The 17,565-nt window shown below is 55.6% G+C and overlaps 2 protein-coding genes across 7 annotated transcripts; both read left to right on the top strand.

Annotated features, from left to right (window-relative positions):
* Positions 1 to 1,224: 1,224 nt before the first annotated feature.
* CIRBP (cold inducible RNA binding protein) lies at positions 1,225 to 9,133 on the top strand. 5 transcript variants are annotated; one of them, XR_010308967.1, is made up of 8 exons: positions 1,225 to 1,329; positions 2,191 to 2,299; positions 2,390 to 2,496; positions 3,061 to 3,205; positions 3,299 to 3,383; positions 3,516 to 3,583; positions 7,064 to 7,163; positions 8,970 to 9,133. XR_010308967.1 is itself a non-coding variant. In XM_064175398.1 (7 exons), exons 2-7 carry the CDS (start codon positions 2,197 to 2,199, stop codon positions 4,048 to 4,050), a joined length of 525 nt encoding a protein of 174 aa, XP_064031468.1. In that variant the 5' UTR covers positions 1,225 to 1,329; positions 2,191 to 2,196; the 3' UTR covers positions 4,051 to 4,984. The 5 variants fall into 5 exon arrangements, 2 of the variants coding, with proteins under 2 accessions (XP_064031468.1, XP_064031469.1); XR_010308968.1 differs by having other exon boundaries at positions 3,519 to 3,583; XM_064175398.1 differs by lacking the exons at positions 7,064 to 7,163; positions 8,970 to 9,133 and adding an exon at positions 4,034 to 4,984.
* Positions 9,134 to 12,409: 3,276 nt separating this feature from the next.
* FAM174C (family with sequence similarity 174 member C) lies at positions 12,410 to 15,700 on the top strand. Of its 2 annotated transcripts, none has more exons than XM_064174800.1 (3): positions 12,410 to 12,780; positions 13,362 to 13,523; positions 14,456 to 15,700. In XM_064174800.1, the coding sequence occupies exons 1-3, from the start codon at positions 12,476 to 12,478 to the stop codon at positions 14,457 to 14,459; spliced, it is 471 nt and encodes a 156-aa protein (XP_064030870.1). In that variant the 5' UTR covers positions 12,410 to 12,475; the 3' UTR covers positions 14,460 to 15,700. The 2 variants fall into 2 exon arrangements, with proteins under 2 accessions (XP_064030870.1, XP_064030871.1); XM_064174801.1 differs by having other exon boundaries at positions 12,411 to 12,780; positions 13,407 to 13,523.
* Positions 15,701 to 17,565: the final 1,865 nt, after the last annotated feature.

Raw genomic sequence — 17,565 nt, forward strand, 5'->3', positions numbered from 1 at the left:
AATGATTACTTTCGGGACGAGATTGTAATTAGCACACGAAAACCAGAGCGGGGGAGGGGAATATTAACTTTCAGGGCTGTTGAAACCAGCGTAGCCCCCTCCCCCCCCAGCGATCTCCTCTCTGTTTTGCTACAGAATTTCCTCTTTCGATAAGGAAGTCCCAAATGCTGGAGACACCTCAGAAAACAAACCGCGGGGTGGGTTTCTAAAGCTCTCAGCGGCAAACGGGCTGGGCAAAGGCTTTATTCGCTGTTTGCCGCTGCGGAACCAGCGCCAGGGCTGCTGCTGCCTCTCTCGGTGCCCTCGGAGCGTGTGCGGGGGTGCGGAGGCAGCAGGACCGCGGCAGAGCAGGCTGCGGGGCCGCTTCGGCCGGCGCTGCCGCAGCAGAGGTGCAAGGCAGGCTCGCTGCTTAGCCTGCGGCGCAGGGCGGGGAGGGCTCCCCGGGAGGCTCTGCCGCGGCCGCGCAAGCCTGGGGGCGATGGAGACGTGAGCAGGAAAATGAGATCTGCTCACGGAGCCAAGCAGCGCCCAGGCCCGAGGAGCCGCGGGGACAAGCGAGGCCTCCGCAGGGTGCGGCCCTGAGGGGCTGGGGATAAACTGCTCCTCGCCGTCCCCCGCAGGGGAGGGAAGGGACGGGACGGGACGGGATGGGACACCGCGGCGAGTCCCTGCGCACAGGCAGGCTGCAACTTGAAGGCAGGGGGAACGCGGTGCGAGAGCACACAGTGTCGGGCAGCCCGATGAGAACGGCAGACGGCGGGAGAGCCGAACAGCCCCGAAGGAACGGGCAGGCAGAGGCCCGGAGGCGGCGGCGCGGACCGGGACGGGCTGCGGGCAGCGTTCGCCACCCAAGATGGCGGCGGCCCCGCGGGCGTCCCCTTTGTCTGCCGCCGCCGCAGTGCCGAGGAGGGCGCGAAACTGGGGCAGCGTGGCCACGCCCCCCAGCGTGCCGGCCGCCAATCAGGGCGGGGCGGATTCGGGCCCCAGCCAATCAGCTGCCTCCACTTCCTTCCTTCTCACAGGGGCGCTCCCGGCCAATCCGCGCCGCCTGCTGCGCCCCGCCCCTGAGCGCTCTGCTTTCCCTCCCCCCTCCCCTCGCCTCCCGGTGGGGGGCTCATGAATATTAATCACATTCTGCCCAATCCGGTGGCGCGGCGGCGGCAGCGCTTTGGTGACGTTTTCGCCCCGCCTTCCTCGGGAGTTAATTTGCATATCCATGAGATGGGCGGGGCGCAGCGCGGGCCTTTATAAGCCGCCTCCCCGGCAGCCTCGGCGTATATCGCGCTGCAGCTTTGAAGTGTTGTGTGGAGTCTGCGCCTCCAGGCACCGGTGAGTACTGGGCAGGCTGCACTGGGTCAGGCCCAGCTAGGCGGAGCGGCGCCGGAGAACGCTTTGTGGGCCGGAGTTGAAGGGAATATGTCTCCAGAGTCGTAGGAATCGTTAAGCGGGGGAGGTCGGAGCGGAGCGTTTGTCCGGCGGGCCGGGGTGAGCTCCGCAGTGGAGTGGAGTCCGGAGGAGTTGTCCCGCGTGTTCGCGCTGTGTGCGTGGGAACGGGCAGGGGGAGGGGGACACTGCTCTCTCGCAGACAAAATGGCGCCCGGGCGCCGCCGTGCAAAATGGCGGCGGGCGGGGGGCGGGGCGGCGGCTCCGGGGGGCGGGGCGGGAGGGCGGAGCCAGCATCGCGCCATGGGCAGCGGGCGGGGCCGTGCGCCGCGCATGCGCTTTGGGCCCTCCCCCCCCCGCGCCGCCGGGGCCGTGCGCCCGTACCGAGCCGCGGGCTCGGAGCCTCCGCCGGGCCACAGGCTCCTACCGGATTGGGGGCCGGCAGTTGCAGCTGAACTGCAAGCTCTTGTCTACGGCCGGGTTGCCCCATGGAGCCGTGAGGCTCGTACCGGGCTGGAGCGTTTGCACGCCCGCAGTGTGAGCTGCGGCCCCGGGCTGCGTGCGGCTGGGGCCGCTCTGCCGCCGTCCTGCCGCTCGCCGTGATCGGGGCTGCGGCTCCGCTCCCTCGGGCGGGCGCTTGGCCCGCGGCCAGCCCCGAGGCTGATCCTCTGTAATGCGGAGCTCGGCATGGGTGTGGCGTCTGCGTCATCTGAGATTCTAGGTCACGGTCGGAGCCCTTTAATCTCGCAGCCCCTTGCGGGAATGTGGATTTAGGGAGCCTCATTTTCGTTATCTTTTTCCTTCCAGGTCAAAATGGCATCAGATGAAGGAAAACTCTTTGTCGGTGGACTGAGTTTTGACACCAATGAGCAGTCATTGGAACAGGTCTTCTCTAAATACGGGCAGATCTCGGAAGGTAAGATTTGCCAGCCCCAGGCTAGGGTCATTTCTGTGGGTTTGAGATCACACAGGTGCTGATGTTGGATGCTTTTTCTTCCCTTTATAGTCGTGGTGGTGAAAGACAGAGAGACTCAGAGATCCAGAGGTTTTGGTTTTGTCACATTTGAAAACATAGACGATGCTAAAGATGCGATGATGGCCATGAACGGGAAGGTAAGGAGGCTTTGGGCTTGCTCTGCAGGTCTTCAGTGTAGTCAGAGAAGCATGAAACAGGGATTGCTGCTCAGTGCTGTCGAGAAAAATGGGTGGGTGATAGTGTCTTAAAAGAAGGTTCCTTAAATATGAGTATCCAAGGAGGCATAGATTGAAGGGACCTCAGAGATCATCTACTCCACACCCCCTCTGCATTGAGCAAAGACACTTCTCAACTAGACTTAGCTTCTCCAGGCCTCATCCAACCAGGGAGAAGGCCTCCACAGGCTCACTGGGCAGCCTGTTCCAGTGTCTCACCCCCCTTTTACTGAAGAACTTCTTAATAAGTCTTAAACCAGCTTAAAACCACTTCCCTTTACCCTATTGCTAGACACTCTTAAGAGAAGTCCCTCTCCAGCCTCCCTGTAGGATCGTTGCAGGTATTGGAAAGCAGCTGTAAGGTCCCCCAAGAGTCTCCTTTAGGTCAAGTGGTGACAGCAGAGGGGCTGTGTGGGTGAAGGTGGAGATGTGCCTCACCCATCTGAACAGTTTAACAGCAAGTTGTGGTGTTCTGTGTGCTCTCAGTCTGTAGATGGACGTCAGATCAGAGTCGACCAGGCTGGAAAGTCATCAGAGAACAGATCTCGTGGTTACAGGGGGGGAGCTTCTGGGGGCAGAGGCTTTTTCCGTGGGGGCAGAGGTCGGGGCCGTGGCTTCTCCAGAGGCGAGGGTGAGTGAGTCAGCTTTTTGTTCACCGTTTAAAGTCCCTGGGGCTGCTCCTCACAACGAGCAAAAACTCATCCTGAGCTGCTCTCTCTCTTAGGAGGTGGAGACAGAGGCTACGGTGGAAGCAGATTCGATTCCAGAAGTGGAGGGTACAATGGCTCCAGAGACTACTATAATAGCAGGTAAAGGCATCCTGAGTGCCAGTGGGTGGTGGTGGAGCTCTTCTCAAGCCTTGATTAAACCTCCCGACAGGCTACCAGGAGCTGTTGAGCAAACCTCAAGGCGCCTAAACGTGTTGTTTCCTTTCTGCACAGCAGGAGTCAAGGTGGCTATGGTGACAGGTCTTCAGGAGGATCCTACAGAGACAGCTATGACAGTTATGGTAAGTCTTGGGTCAACTGGGAATGAGTTTGTATGGCTGTAGGAACTCTCTGAACCTCCTCACCCTCTTCCTCTGAGTCTGGAAGCGCACTGTAAGGCTCGGGACTGTTGCTATTTTGTGCTGTTCTTGCCCTTTTAAGAACCAAATCTGCCAGCCTTTGGACGTGGTGGTGCTAATTTGTAATGCATGTGTAGGAGTTGCTTGGATCTAAGGCAGAGCAAGCTTTAAAAATCCAATTTTCCTCGAGACTTAAAAGACAACTGAAAAGCAAAAAAGAAAGAACCTAACCCCAAAAAAAAAAAACCTTTGAATCAAGGGTGGGGGAAGCTTTCTCTATGGTGTAGCAAACAAAAGCCCCAAAAAAAAAGGATGATAATGGAAAGGGAGTGAAATGCTGGAACTTGTCTATGCTTCAGTGCCTTTACAATTGTGCCTGCTTCTTGTCCTCAGCTACACACAACGAGTAAAAATCCTTCCTGCCTCAAGATCGTCCTTCCAATGGCTGTATTTATAAAGATTTTTGGAGCTTCGCTGACATGGTTATTGTTGTAGTAAACATCTCCTTGTATTGCCACTTTTGTAGTATTATCAGTTCTTAATCTTGTCAACAAAACACAGCCTGACAGCTTCTGATGGCTCTGATTTAAAGACTTTTTGTTTTCTCTCTCTCTCTTTCTCCTCTCTGAAAGCTTTTGGCTTTGGAGGAGGGAGGGGATTTTAACCTTGGTTTTTTTTTGTTTCCCCTGTCTGGAAGCACTTCAGATTTTATTTCCTCCTTCACGATGAGCCATGGTGTTTTTATATTAAGTTTTGGGGGCCCCTTCCCGATTTAGTTTTTCCTTTTGAGATGGAAAGGACCTTTTGGATTCAGTGTTCACTGGAAGCTGAACAAGCTGTGGACTCTTTTTTTTTTTCCTTTATTTTTTTTAAGTGCATTACCTTCGTCTTTTGTAACATTCCTTTAGTGTAGCAAGGTAGGAATGCAGCCTTGGGTACAAAATTGGAAGGCAAAAAGCCACCTTGATATATCTAAAGAGAAAAAAAACTCAACCAACCCTTCCTTTTTTTTTTTTTTGCTTGTATGTTCTGAACCTTGCATCACAATATTTTTACTGTTGTAATGATGTAAATTACCCAGAGGAGAAAAAAAACAGAGCAAAAAATAGACTTGGGGGAAGAAAAAAAAAAAACAGGAAAAAAAAAACAGAAAAAAAGGCAAAAAAAAAACCCACAAAAGAGGTTCTGGAAAATGTTTATTTATATTGTCCTTTTTTACTGGAAGAAAATATGCATATTCCATTGCTATTGTATTTGAAAGTGGTAAAGGATTCTTGTATACAGTTCTTTTTCTTTCTTTCCTTTGGCTTTACGAAGCCTATTAAAAGACCGTTCTGAAATGAACTCTGCTCCTGACATTTTACATTTCATTGCACAACACAAAGCCTTGGAAGATGAAGAGGAGGAGGAGGAGGGAAAAAAAAAAAGGAAGAGGTCTAAAGTTAGTAGATAAAAGTTAGGAGAGATTCACTTGATGATTAAATTAGCCCAGGAGATGCCAGTGGATTTAACGCAGCAGAGGGCAGCTGATGTAAGCCAGGAGATTCTAGTTCTAGGAGATAGTAGTTGATTAACTGATTCCAGTTGATTTTAACCCAGGATATTCCAGTTCTAATTGATACCATTTGATTAAACCTAGGAAGTAACAGTTCTAGGAGATTCTAGTTGATTAACTCAGATTCCAGTTGATTTTAACCCAGGATATTCCAGTTCTAATTGATTCCAGTTGATTTAACCCAGGAAGTAACAGTTCTAGGAGATTCTAGTTGATTAACTCAGGTTCCAGTTGATTTTAACCCAGGATATTCCACTTCTAATTGATTCCAGTTGCTCTAACTCAGGAGATTCCAGTTCTAGGAGATTCTAATTGATTTAACTCAAGAGATTCCAGTTCTAGGAGACTCCAGTTGATTAACTCAGATTCCAGTTGATTTTAACTCAGGAGATTCCAGTTCTAATTGATACCATTTGATTTAACCCAGGAAGTTCCAGTGCTAGGAGATTCCAGTTGATGAACTGAGGAGATTCCAGTACTAATTGATTCCATTTGATTTAATCCAGGAGATTGCCAGTTCTAGGAGACTCCAGTTGATTTAACCCAGGAGATTCTAGTCGATAGGAGACTCGAGTTGATTTAAGCCAGAGGGTTCCAGTTCCAGGAGATTTCCAGTTGGTTAAGCCCCAAGGACAGGAATGTCAGAGAAGACTCAGCCCAAGTAGCTTCAGAGCCTCACTTGGTAGACTCCAATCTGAACTCGCTCTTGACAACGGCGAATTCCTCCCGGGTGCTTGCACACTTGGCTCTAGAGGCAGAGGACTCCAAAGTGTTTGGGATGATGCCAGGGCCAGAATTGGTTAGGTCAGGCTGGCTGGATGTGTCCTTTTAAAAAGACTGCACCCCCCCCACCTACACTGGACCAAAAGGGACAAGAGCAGTAGCAAGAGGGAGAGCTTTTAGCCCTAGGTGCGGTGTGGACGGTAGGCGCATTGCCATGATTAGCTTAGCTCTGTCATTGCCTTACAAAGTTCTAAGAATTCTTTGCTAGCATATGGAAACTGCAGTGTCCTTGGAGAGAAAAAGAAGTGTTGTGCCTCCAACAGAAACCTCTGAGACGAAAGCTGCTCTCTTGGCTAGTTCATATGTGGAAAATAGTCCTGTAATTCGAGGTAACTCCTTTTGCTCATGTCCGCATCCTTCCTCTTGTCGAGAGCTCATTTGAAAAGTCTTAATGTACCTTGTGACAATTTAGTCCTTTTTATTTTCTTATTTCTCTTTTTTTTTTTTTTTAATTGTTATTATTTTTTTCCACAATTCTGGTCACAACTGCTGGATTTTAAAATACATAAATAAGCCTGAATGCTTTTAAGCCATGCCAACCCTTTTGGCTTGTGGCACGACTTTGGGGTTCCACAGATCAGAGCTGGGCGTTGCAGCCGTGGTCTTGCTGAAGTAGGTATGGAAGCAAGCTGGGGGGGGAAGCTGACTTCCCTGACTCTCTGTGTGTTCATCTATTGGAGACTTCTTGCTAGACTTCATTTAAAAACAAAGTTGCTCACTTTTAAATGTAGCTTTTCTTTGCCATCCTACTTTGTTGCCATTAACTTTTTCCCCATAGCCCGAGCTGCCTAAGCAGCCAAGTCAAAAAGTGGTTAACTCCTCTCTGCTTAGGGACACCAAATGATAACTTTTTGGTTGGCTCAAGCAAAACGAACAACCAAACTAATCAAGGCCTCAGCCAGCCCTGGAACAGTTATTTTTTTTTCCCAGACTGTGCTTCTGTGGTGTGCTGGGTTCAGAGAATGGCTTTGTGAAACCCTCGTTAACCTGATATGTGACTTGTGCTGAGGTTGGGGGGGAGGTGGGTGGCAATGTCTGAAACCTCTCCTCTCGATGTCTGTATTAATGCACATCTGCTTTGGCAGGCTGAAGGGAAGAGGGACGCTCACCGTGGGAGCTGAGCAGGGATGCTGAGGGAGAAAAGTCCCAAGGAAGGCAGGACCAAGGCGTGGGTTTGCCAAACAGGTAACAACTGACCCTTAGCCCTTCTCTTGAGGAGGCTGAGAGGGGAATCCTAGCAATATCCATGAGTGAGGGGTGCTGTCTGGAGGAGGAGGAGAGAGGGTTTGAGCAGCATCTGTAAATGAGGAATTGTCTCATGAAGGCTGAGAGAGGATCTGGTAGAATCAGTCAAGGATCTTCCTGTTCCACACCCCCTGCCGTGGGCCCCCTGCTTGTGTTGGGGGCTCTAGAACTGCACACAGGACTCCAGGTGGGGTCTGAGGAGAGCAGTGTCCAGCCTGAACCTGCCCTGGCACAGCTTGAGGCTGTGCCATGAGATGTGATCATCCAGTTCCAACTCCCCTGCCATAGGCAGAGACACCTCACACTAGATCAGGCTGTTCAGAGCTTCATCGAGCCTGGCCTTAAACACCTCCAGGGATGAGGCTTCCCCTAGCTCCCTGGGCAATCCTTGCCAGGCTCTCCCCACCCTCATGCTGAACAACTTCGTCCTAACCTCCAGGCTGACTCTGCCCATTTCCAGCTTTGTTCCATTTGTAGAGTGGTTTAGGTTGGAATGGACCTCAAAGTTCAGCCAGTTCCAAACCCCCCTGCCAAAGGCAGGGACACCTCCCACTAGAAAAGTTCTCATCCAGCCTGGTGCTGAACACCTCCCTGAACAACCTTGTCTTGTTATTACAAGACCTTATAAATAGTTCCCCCCCAGTCCTGTCACTTCCTGGCAGCCTAAAAAGTCCCTCCCCAGCTTTACTTTAGCCTCCTTAAGATACTGAAAAGCCACAATAAGTTCACCTGGGAGCCTTCTCTCCAGGCTGAACAGCCTCAACTCCCTGTCTCTCCTCACAGCAGAGCAGCCTCAGCCCTCTGCTCATCCTCATGGCCCTTCTCTGGACACCTTCCACACATCCATATCTATAAGTGATGTCTTGAGAAAGCTGAGAGAGTATCTTAGCAATGTCTGTAATTAAGAGATTGGTGTCTTGAGGGTTGAGAGAGGCTCTTATCAGTCTCTATAAATAGGGGTGGGTTAAGCATGAGAGGAGAGCTTGTCAATATCAGTATCTTAGGGGTGGGTGTCAAGGCTAAGAAAGGATCTTACTAGTGTCTATAAATAGCTGAAGTGTAGGTGTCCTGAAGGCCACGAGGGGATCTTAACCCACGGCCATAAATACCTGAGTGAGGAGTTGGTGTCAGGATGGAGGTGCCAGGCTCTTGGGTGGTGCCTGTTTGATAGGACAAGCAGCAACAGGCACAAACTGGAACCCAGGAGGTTCCCCCTTAACATGAGGAGAAAACTTCACTGTTGGCAGTGCTGCCCAGAGATGTGATGGAGTCTCTTCTGGAGACTTTCAAGAGCCATTTGGATGCCTTCTTGTGTGGCCTGCTGTGGGTGACTCTGGTTTGGTAGGATGCAGTCTTAGAGGCCACTTCCAACCTCGTTTCTCTGTTTCTCTGTTTCTCTGTTTCTCTGTTTCTCTGTTTCTCTGTTTCTCTGTTTCTCTGTTTCTCTGTTTCTCTGTTTCTCTGTTTCTCTGTTTCTCTGTTTCTCTGTTTCTCTGTTTCTCTGTTTCTCTGTTTCTCTGTTTCTCTGTTTCTCTGTTTCTCTGTTTCTCTGTTTCTCTGTTTCTCTGTTTCTCTGTTTCTCTGTTTCTCTGTTTCTCTGTTTCTCTGTTTCTCTGTTTCTCTGTTTCTCTGTTTCTCTGTTTCTCTGTTTCTCTGTTTCTCTGTTTCTCTGTCCAATAATTTACAGTTGAAATTCTTCATGGCCATTCTCTGCCTTGAGATAAATTTGTCTTACTTCCATTTCAGCAATGAAATGCATCAGAGAAGACAGAAGGACACAGCCATTGACTGGAGTGGTGGAGATGGAAGAGCTTTGAGCAGTGATGTTACTGGTTTTGTGTAGTTCAGCTGAACAGGGAAAAAAGTCAGTGAAGCTTGAATAAAATACTGGAATATGGAGGGACAAAAAACCTGAATCTTTGCAGTACTTTGTGGGGCTCCAGCAGAATATCAAGGTGGTGGTCAGGGTGTGCAACTGGAACCCAATCACCTGGTGTGGAAGTGAGGATTCATTGCTGCTCAGGAGGAGAGAGGGTAACCTGCAAGGTTGTGAGGGCTTAGGTGGGGCATGAAGAGCTTCAGCTGTCCTGCAGCTGCAGTTTTCCACCTGGGTGAGGTTATTTGTGTCTCAGACTTCATACTTGGGGTCTTAGAAAAAGAATTCATCTGTGGGTGGAATTTTAAAGCTGTGGAGAGGAGGGCAAGGGAAGATTGGAAGGGAGGGGAAGCTTGGGTGTGAGTGAGGAGAGGAAGGGAAGCCTGGAGGGGAGTGGAGCAAGAGGAGGGAAGCCTGGAGGGGAGTGGAGCAAGAGGGGAAGCCTGGAGGGGAGTGGAGCAGGAGGGGAAGCTCGGGGGTGAGAGCAAAGCAGCACTGAGCCGAGCAGCAGTTGGCTGCAGAGATGCAGGCATCCACACTCGGGCTGGTTAAGAGTACCAGTGAAGGTCCCCAGCAGGACAGTAACTGGTTTCAGCATCTACTCAGTGCTGGGAGGGTGCCCTGAGCTGCCAGGCTGTGAGTGTTGAGCACAGCTCTGGCAACCTGCTGCATTCTTACCCCTTGTAAGCACTTTCCCTGGGCCCGAAAAGGAGCTGTAGAGCCACAGCTGCTGCTGGGTGCGAAGGAGAGGCTCAGCCCACGGCGAAAGCCAGCAGCTGCTGAGGCTGCAGTGCTGTGATAGTCATCCTCTGGCTCTGGGCCAGCAGGGGTCCTAAGATGCCATCTCATTAGGAGATGGAGACTTCTAATTGCCATGCCCATTTTCTTCTGCAGACTCCTTAATGAGCAGGCTCAAGTGCTTGGGTGTTTAATTAAGGTTCTTGATTGCTGTTTTGTTACCCTGCTTTGCCCTGCCTGTGATACAAACAGCTCCTGGCTTGTCAGGTGTGAGTCCTGCTGGGCTTTCACCAGCTGTGGGCTGGTGTTTGGGCACCAGAGGTGGCTCTAGAAGGGCAGGCAGGGCACAGAGAAGCAGATCTGAGTTTCCTTGCAGGAGGTTTGCATTCTGCTGTTAATATTTTGCTCTGGTCTCTTCACCTCTGAAGTTAATGAGAGAATTTCAGCCTTTTGGGTTAGTTGAGGCTCAACCACAGAGCTCAAACCTTCCAACCCCAGCTCTTGGTGGTGCTTTCTCCTCCCCAGTTTTGTCCTGGCCTCAAAACAGACCATCAAAAAGTGACAGCAGCCAAACTGCTCTTTCCCCCCCCAACCCCTCCTCTAGAATATTTGCTCTTTTTATTCACCTGCTGCTGAGTCCATGGCTTGGAGTGAAGTCAGATGGGTGCTGGTGGCTCAATTCCTCCAACTGGTCGTTGGCTTCATCTCTTAGTTGCTGTGAATTGTCAGAACTCTAATTAGTGGTGGAGGTTTCCTTCAAACTCTCCTTGCTGCTGAGGGGAAGCAGCTTGGAGCATGGAGTCAGCCAGGCTGGCAGAGAGCTCCAAGCTCCTGCAGCCCAACCCAGCCCTGCCCAGGCATCAGCCCATGGCACTCAGTGCCCAGCCAGGCTTGGCTGCAGCACCTCCAGCCATGGGCACTGCACCACCTCCCTGGGCAGCCCATTCCAGTGCCAATCACTCTCTCTGCCAACAGCTTCCTCCTAACACCCAGCCTGAGCCTGCCCTGGCACAGCTTGAGCCTGGGTCCCCTTCTTCTATCCCTGGCTGCCTGGCAGCAGAGCCCAACCCCACCTGGCTACAGCCTCCCTGCAGGCAGCAATCAGCTCTGCCCTGAGCCTGCTCTGTGCCAGGCTGCACCCCCCCAGCTCCCTCAGCCTCCCTCCTCCAAGCCCTGGAGCAGGCTGTGGAGCCTCCTCCGGAGCCTTTCCAGACCCTGTGCCTGGATCTGTTCCTGAGCGCTGCTGTTCAGCAGGGGGGGTTGGACTCTGACCTCCAGAGGTCCCTTCCAACCCCTTCCCCTCTGTGGCTCCCTCTCTGCCCGGGCTGGCAGCAGTCTCTGAGCTGGCACTGAGCTCCTCTGGCTCCTCTGCCTGGTGCTAGCAGCAGCCAGGGCTGGCTCTTGGCCAAGCCCTGCCAAGGTGGCAGCTGGGCGAGGCTGGGGACAGTGATGGCAGAGAGGCTGGCAGCTGGGAGTCTGTTTCTGACAGCTTTGAAGAGCCTGGGGCAGGAGGCAGCAAAAAGGCTTCTGGTGGTCCCTGCCCACCTCTTTTTAAGGCGATTCCTTTCTGTTGCCTTTTCTTTCTCCTCCTTTCCCAGGTTAACTCCCTGGGTGTCTGCTGTGCCTCGCTGCAAGGGCAGGGCTCTGAGAGCAGTGGATTATGCAACACCCACCCAAAGAGGCTCTTTGGAGCAGTTGTGTGGGCACTGTGCCCGGCCAGAGCCTGCTGCAGGTCTGACTGCCTGCTCCTCTGCTCCGGTTTTCTGAAGGCAGCCACTGGAAGCTTCTCTGCTTGCTGCTGCTCCTGGGCTTGGGCTCAGCTCTCCAGACAGGTGTGATGGGGAGGGCAGGGAGAGAGACATGGAATGGGTTAGGCTGGGAGGGAGCTCAGAGCTCAGCCAGCTCCAACCTCTGCAAACAGCAGCGCCCAGGAACAGATCCAGGCACAGGGTCTGGAAAGGCTCCAGAGGAGGCTCCACAGCCTCTGGGCAGCCTGCTCCAGGGCTCGGAGAACAGAGGCTGAGGGAGCTGGGGGTGTGCAGCCTGCAGCAGAGGAGGCTCAGGGCAGAGCTCATTGCTGCCTGCAGCTGCCTGCAGGGAGGCTGTGGCCAGGTGGGGTTGGGCTCTGCTGCCAGGCAGCCAGGGGCAGAAGAGGGGGACCCAGGCTGAAGCTGTGCCAGGGCAGGTTGAGGCTGGATGTTGTTAGGAAGTTGTTGTCAGAGAGAGTGATTGGCACTGGAATGGGCTGCCCAGGGAGGTGGTGCAGTGCCCATGGCTGGAGGTGTTGGTGCCAAGCCTGGCTGGGCACTGAGTGCCATGGGCTGGTGCCAGGGCAGGGCAGGGCTGCAGCAGCTCTCCAGCAGCTCTCCGGCGGCTCTGTGCTGCGCAGGGCCCGGGCAGAGTCCTGCTGCGAGGGGGCAATGCCCCGGGGGGAGGAAGGCAGCCCGGGGGGGGAGCGGCGCTCCTGCGGCAGACTCTCGCTGTGAGGGGGAAGGGGAAGGGGGAAGCGCTGCCCCGGAACGGCGCTGCCCCGGAACGCGGCGTGCGGCTCCGCAGGGCCCGGCCGGCTCCTGCACGGGCGGCACCGTCCCGCCGCCTTCCTGCGCCCGCCGCGCTCGGCCCCGGCCCCGCTCCGGCCATGCTGCGCCCGCGGCCTCTCTGCCTCCTCCTCCTCCTCCTGCTGCCGCTGCTGCTGCTGCACGGCTGCCGGGCCGACGCCCCTGCTCCTGCGGCCACCCCGAGCCCGCTCAACAGCACGGAGGCGCCGCGGGGCGCCGCGGGTAACGGGACGCGGCAGGACCCGCTGCTGGTGCCGGCATCGCGGCGGCCGCCGGCGTCGGGGCTGCTGCCGGGGTCCGGGCTGCCGGTGCTGAAGCGGGCGGTGTACGTGCTGAGCGCCCTCTCCTTGCTGGCCGCTCTCTATTTCCTCCTGCGGGCGTTCCGGTGAGTGCGGGCCCGCCCGGTGCGTGCCGGCGTGGGGCTGCTGCCGGTTCCCCGCTGCCGGCCCGGAGCCGTGCCCCTGCGCCTCCCGTTCGCTCCCGCGCTGCGGTCTGTGTCCCTGCTTGTCCTGGCTCCCCTTTGCCCCGAGCCCCGCGGCTGTGCTCCGGATCCTGCTCCCTTCCCTTCCCTTCCCTTCCCTTCCCTTCCCTTCCCTTCCCTTCCCTTCCCTTCCCTTCCCTTCCCTTCCCTTCCCTTCCCTTCCCTTCCCTTCCCTTCCCTTCCCTTCCCTTCCCTTCCCTTCCCTTCCCTTCCCTTCCCTTCCCTTCCCTTCCCTTCCCTTCCCTTCCCTTCCCTTCCCTTCCCTTCCCTTCCCTTCCCTTCCCTTCCCTTCCCTTCCCTTCCCTTCCCTTCCCTTCCCTTCCCTTCCCTTCCCTTCCCTTCCCTTCCCTTCCCTTCCCTTCCCTTCCCTTCCCTTCCCTTCCCTTCCCTTCCCTCTCCCGGCGCCGTTCGTTCCGCGCTGCCGGGGCTGGCTGCGGAGCTCTGCCGCGGCTCGGGGCTCACTCTGCCCTCTCCCTGTCCCTCAGCCCTAGGTCGGAGGGACCCAGACCTGAGCGCAAAACTCGTTCCAGGTTGAAGAAGCCGCAGCGGAGGAAGTATGGACTGCTGAGCAGCTACGAGCAGCAGCTGGAGATGGCCTCGCTGGACAGCGACGAGGAGACTGTGTTCGAGACCAGGAGCCTGAGGCGGTGAGCAGCTGCTTTGTGTCCTCCCCTTCGAGCAGCTGCTTTGTGTCCTCCCCTTCGAGCAGCTGCTTTGTGTCCTCCCCTTCGAGCAGCTGCTTTGTGTCCTCCCCTTCGAGCAGCTGCTTTGTGTCCTCCCCTTCGAGCAGCTGCTTTGTGTCCTCCCCTTCGAGCAGCTGCTTTGTGTCCTCCCCTTCGAGCAGCTGCTTTGTGTCCTCCCCTTCGAGCAGCTGCTTTGTGTCCTCCCCTTCGCCGCGGGGGGGGCTGAGGCTCCTTTGCTGAAGAACCAGCTTGGACGAGGTGCATGATCCTGGAGGTCCCTTCCCAGCCTAAACCCTTCTGTGCTTCCTCCTTAACTGAAACCTGTGAGGAGAGGCTGAGGGAGCTGGGGGGGTGCAGCCTGCAGCAGAGGAGGCTCAGGGCAGAGCTGATTGCTGCCTGCAGGGAGGCTGTAGCCAGGTGGGGTTGGGCTCTGCTGCCAGGCAGCCAGCAACAGAACAAGGGGACACAGCCTCAAGGTGTGCCAGGGCAGGTCAAGGCTGGATGTTGTTAGGAAGTTGCTGGCAGAGAGAGTGATTGGCACTGGAATGGGCTGCCCAGGGAGGTGGTGGAGTGGCTGTGCCTGGAGGTGTTGCAGCCAAGCCTGGCTGGGGCACTGAGTGCCATGGTCTGGGTGACTGGATGGGGCTGGGGGCTGGGTTGGGCTGTTGGAGCCTGGAGCTCTCTTCCAACCTGCCTGATTCTGTGATTGTATGAAGCTTCCTGTGCTTGTTTCCACCCACTGCTGCCCTGGGAGCAGCTCATGCTGCTCTCTCAGTGCTGTCAGCTCATCAGCAGCACATCCATCCCTCAGCTCCCCCAGCCCTGCTCAAGTTGTTGATGCTCTCACTTTGTTCCCTGCCTGCCCTCTGACTGTGGCTCCCTTCTTTTCTTTCCAGGTGATCTGGGACTTGGCCACACCAACTGCACCAACTGGCCCCGGGGGGTGCAAGTCCTGTGGAGCCTCCTGGCACAGTGCTGAAGTTTTCTTTGCTTGTGACTCTTTAATGAACAGGACAAAGTGTTCCATAGCTGGGGCAAGGGAAGAGAGGACCAAACCTGTTTCCTGTTGGTGGGGAGGGAGGTTGGGGGGGGTGGAACTGGGAGCTAAATGCTGCTGCTCTGGCTGCTAACTGCACGGGGAGAGGCTGAGGAAGTGACTGCCTGGGATGAAGACTCAGCAGTTGAAGTCTTAACCTCTCTGGACTCAAAATGCAGTGGGGGCTGCTGGCCCCCAGGTGGTTTTGAGGTGCTCACATCCCTGTGCCTGCCTGTGGCTGTTGGGAGTGTGGGGCAAGTGGATTCCTTTGGCTTTCCTTCATGCCACATCAAGGTTGCTGCTTTTAGGGTAGGTCTCTGTGGTCAGCTCTGAGCTGGTGGGGTCTGGGGGGGCTCTGTGGTAGGCTGCTGGTGGGCGTGGGTGGAGCTGGGGTGGTTTGGATAGGGAATAGCTTTGGGAATGGGTTCAGCTGGTCCATTGCCCTCTGGCTGCAGGCTCAGCAGTTAACCAGGTCATTCCCTGGCTTTACAAAGATGTGTTCACAGGTGGGAGGGAGCCCAGAGGAGCATTTCCTCCTGCCAAGGGAGCTCTGGCTCGGGAGGTTGCAGGGCTGCCCAGCTCCAGGGGTGTGCCCACCACTGACAGCTGCCAAGCTGCTGGGTCTTGAGCTGTTGGCTTGGTCTGAGACCACCTGAGGGAGAGGCAGAGAACCTTCACTGCTGGGGTGATGAGTGACCACCTGGAAATGGAGAACCCAACCCCTTCAGCCAGCCCTGCCTCAGAAGTCAGCTCAGGTTGGAGACTGCTGGAGTTGGGCTCCAGCTGCTGGTGCTCAAAGCTATGGCCCAGTGCCAGCCCTGGGAACTGGCATGTTCCTGTCTTGGTCTTTGGGAGCTCCTTGTCTAGGACCAAATGTGAACGTGTGAGAAGGTCACTGTTGAGTGGATCTGCTGCTAAAACAGCTTCCAAAGTGCTCCTCTTGCCCACAGCCCTTCCTCAGAACCACTGAGCAGTGCAGGCCTGGATCTTGTGGTGCCAATTCCACCCCAGTCTGGTAGTGCCTTTGTTAGGAGGACCAGGGAAGAACCTGCAGGTCAGGGTGTCCCCTGAGCGACCTTGTCTTGAGATAAAGGTGGAGATTGTCGTTGGGCTGCTGGCTCCTTTCTTTGGCTTCCCAAATCCTCTGCAGATGAAGGGCACAAAGGCTGAGACACAAGAAAAAGGGTGAGCAGAAGGGGAGGCCTTCAGCGCCCTGCAAGGACACAGGAGGGGTTTGCTGCAGGGCACTTGGGAGCTTGGGGACTGCTCCAGATCCAAGGTCTGCTCCAAGTGCTCCAAATCAGGGCCACAGAATCACCCTGGACAGAAGGGACCTCCAAAGGTCACCCAGCCCAGCCCCCTGCAGCCAGCAGGGGCAGCCTCAGCCAGGTCAGGCTGCTCAGAGCCCCAGCCAGGCTCACCTGGAATAGCTGCAGGGATGGGGCCTCAGCCTGGGCCATCTGATCTTGGGGCTGCTCTCCAGGTCCTGGGGCTGTTCCCAATCCCAGGTCTGCCCCCAGATCCCAGGTCTGCTCCCCGAGTCCCTTCCCGGGGCAGCTGGGGGAGTGCTGTGGTGCTGCTGACCACCTCCAGCACAGCCTGGGGCAGGTTTCCTGGTGGGCCCTGGCCCCAGGTGCCAGCAGCTCCCTCTGGCACAGGTGCAGCAGGGGAGGGGTTTTGAGGAGTTTCTGTTTTCAGCAGGGCAGCCCTCGGGTGTGTCCTGGTTTCCTACCATCCCTGCCCTTCCCATGCCTCTCCGAGGTCCTTCCTGCTTGTTTAGCTGCTGTGCAGATGGAAAAAGCTTTTGCTCTCTTGCTGCATTCCTCTGGGAGGGTCTCACCGATGGCTAAATCTGGCTGTGGCCACCCCCGGGGGGAGCAGAGAGAGATCTGCACTGGGGCTTAGCTTCAGTCCTGCAGGGCTGTGCCTGTGCTGAGAGCTGCCCCAGCTGCCTCTGCACAGCTGCTCCCTGCCTGCCTGTGGCAGGAGCATCAGAGCATGTCAGGGGTTGGGAGGGACCCAAAGAGCTCATCCAGTCCAACCCCTGCCAGAGCAGCACCATCCAAGCTAGCTCAGGGCACACAGAACACATCCAGACAGGCCTGCAAAGGCTCCACACAAGGAGACTCCACAACCTCTGGGCAGCCTGTGCCAGGCTCTGGGACCCTTCCAGGCAAGAAGTTGCCCTTGTGCTGAGCTGGAACCTCCTGTGCTGCAGCTTCCATCCACTGCTGCTTGTCCTATCCCAGGGAGCAGTGAGCAGAGCCTGTCCCCCCCCTCCTGACCCCCAGCCCTCAGCTATTGATAAGCTTTGATCCAATCCCCTCTCAGTCTTCTCCTCTCCAGACTCAGCCCCAGGGCCCTCAGCCTCTCCTTACCAGGCACTGCTCCAGTGCCCTCCTCATCCTCCCAGCCCTCCCTTGGACTCTCCAACAGCTCCTGCCCCTCTGCAGCTGGGGAGCCCAGAACTGAAAGCAGTGCTCAGGATGAGCTCTCCCCAGGGCAGAGCAGAGTGAGGGAGGTTCTTGTGCCCCTGTGCTCAGCACTGCTCAGGCCACACCTTGAGTGCTGTGTCCAGTTCTGGGCTCCTCAAGAGAGATGCTGAGGTGCTGGAAGGTGTTTGGAGAAGGGCAGCAAGGCTGGGGAGGGGCCTGGAGCAGAGCCCTGTGAGGAGAGGCTGAGGGAGCTGGGGGGGTGCAGCCTGGCACAGAGTAGGCTCAGGGCAGAGCTCATTGCTGCCTGCAGCTGCCTGCAGGGAGGCTGTAGCCAGGTGGGGTTGGGCTCTGCTGCCAGGCAGCCAGGGACAGAAGGAGGGGACCCAGACTGAAGCTGTGCCAGGGCAGGTCTAGGCTGGATGTTGTTAGGAAGTTGTTGTCAGAGAGAGTGCTTGGCACTGGAATGGGCTGCCCAGGAGGTGGTGGAGTTGCTGTTCCTGGAGGTGTTGAAGCCAAATTCCCTGTGCTCCTCTCT

This window comes from Pogoniulus pusillus, chromosome 41 (genome assembly GCF_015220805.1).
Source record: "Pogoniulus pusillus isolate bPogPus1 chromosome 41, bPogPus1.pri, whole genome shotgun sequence".
In the NCBI taxonomy this organism is placed as follows: Eukaryota; Metazoa; Chordata; class Aves; order Piciformes; family Lybiidae; genus Pogoniulus; species Pogoniulus pusillus.

Bases quoted from the DNA above. Each gene is read 5' to 3' on its own strand.
- CIRBP (XM_064175398.1), top strand. From the start codon at position 2,197: ATGGCATCAGATGAAGGAAAACTCTTTGTCGGTGGACTGAGTTTTGAC. The intron at 2,497-3,060 runs GTAAGGAGGCTT...GTGTGCTCTCAG, and splicing joins TGATGGCCATGAACGGGAAG to TCTGTAGATGGACGTCAGAT. The intron at 3,384-3,515 runs GTAAAGGCATCC...CTTTCTGCACAG, and splicing joins AGAGACTACTATAATAGCAG to CAGGAGTCAAGGTGGCTATG.
- FAM174C (XM_064174800.1), top strand. From the start codon at position 12,476: ATGCTGCGCCCGCGGCCTCTCTGCCTCCTCCTCCTCCTCCTGCTGCCG. The intron at 12,781-13,361 runs GTGAGTGCGGGC...CCTGTCCCTCAG, and splicing joins TTCCTCCTGCGGGCGTTCCG to CCCTAGGTCGGAGGGACCCA.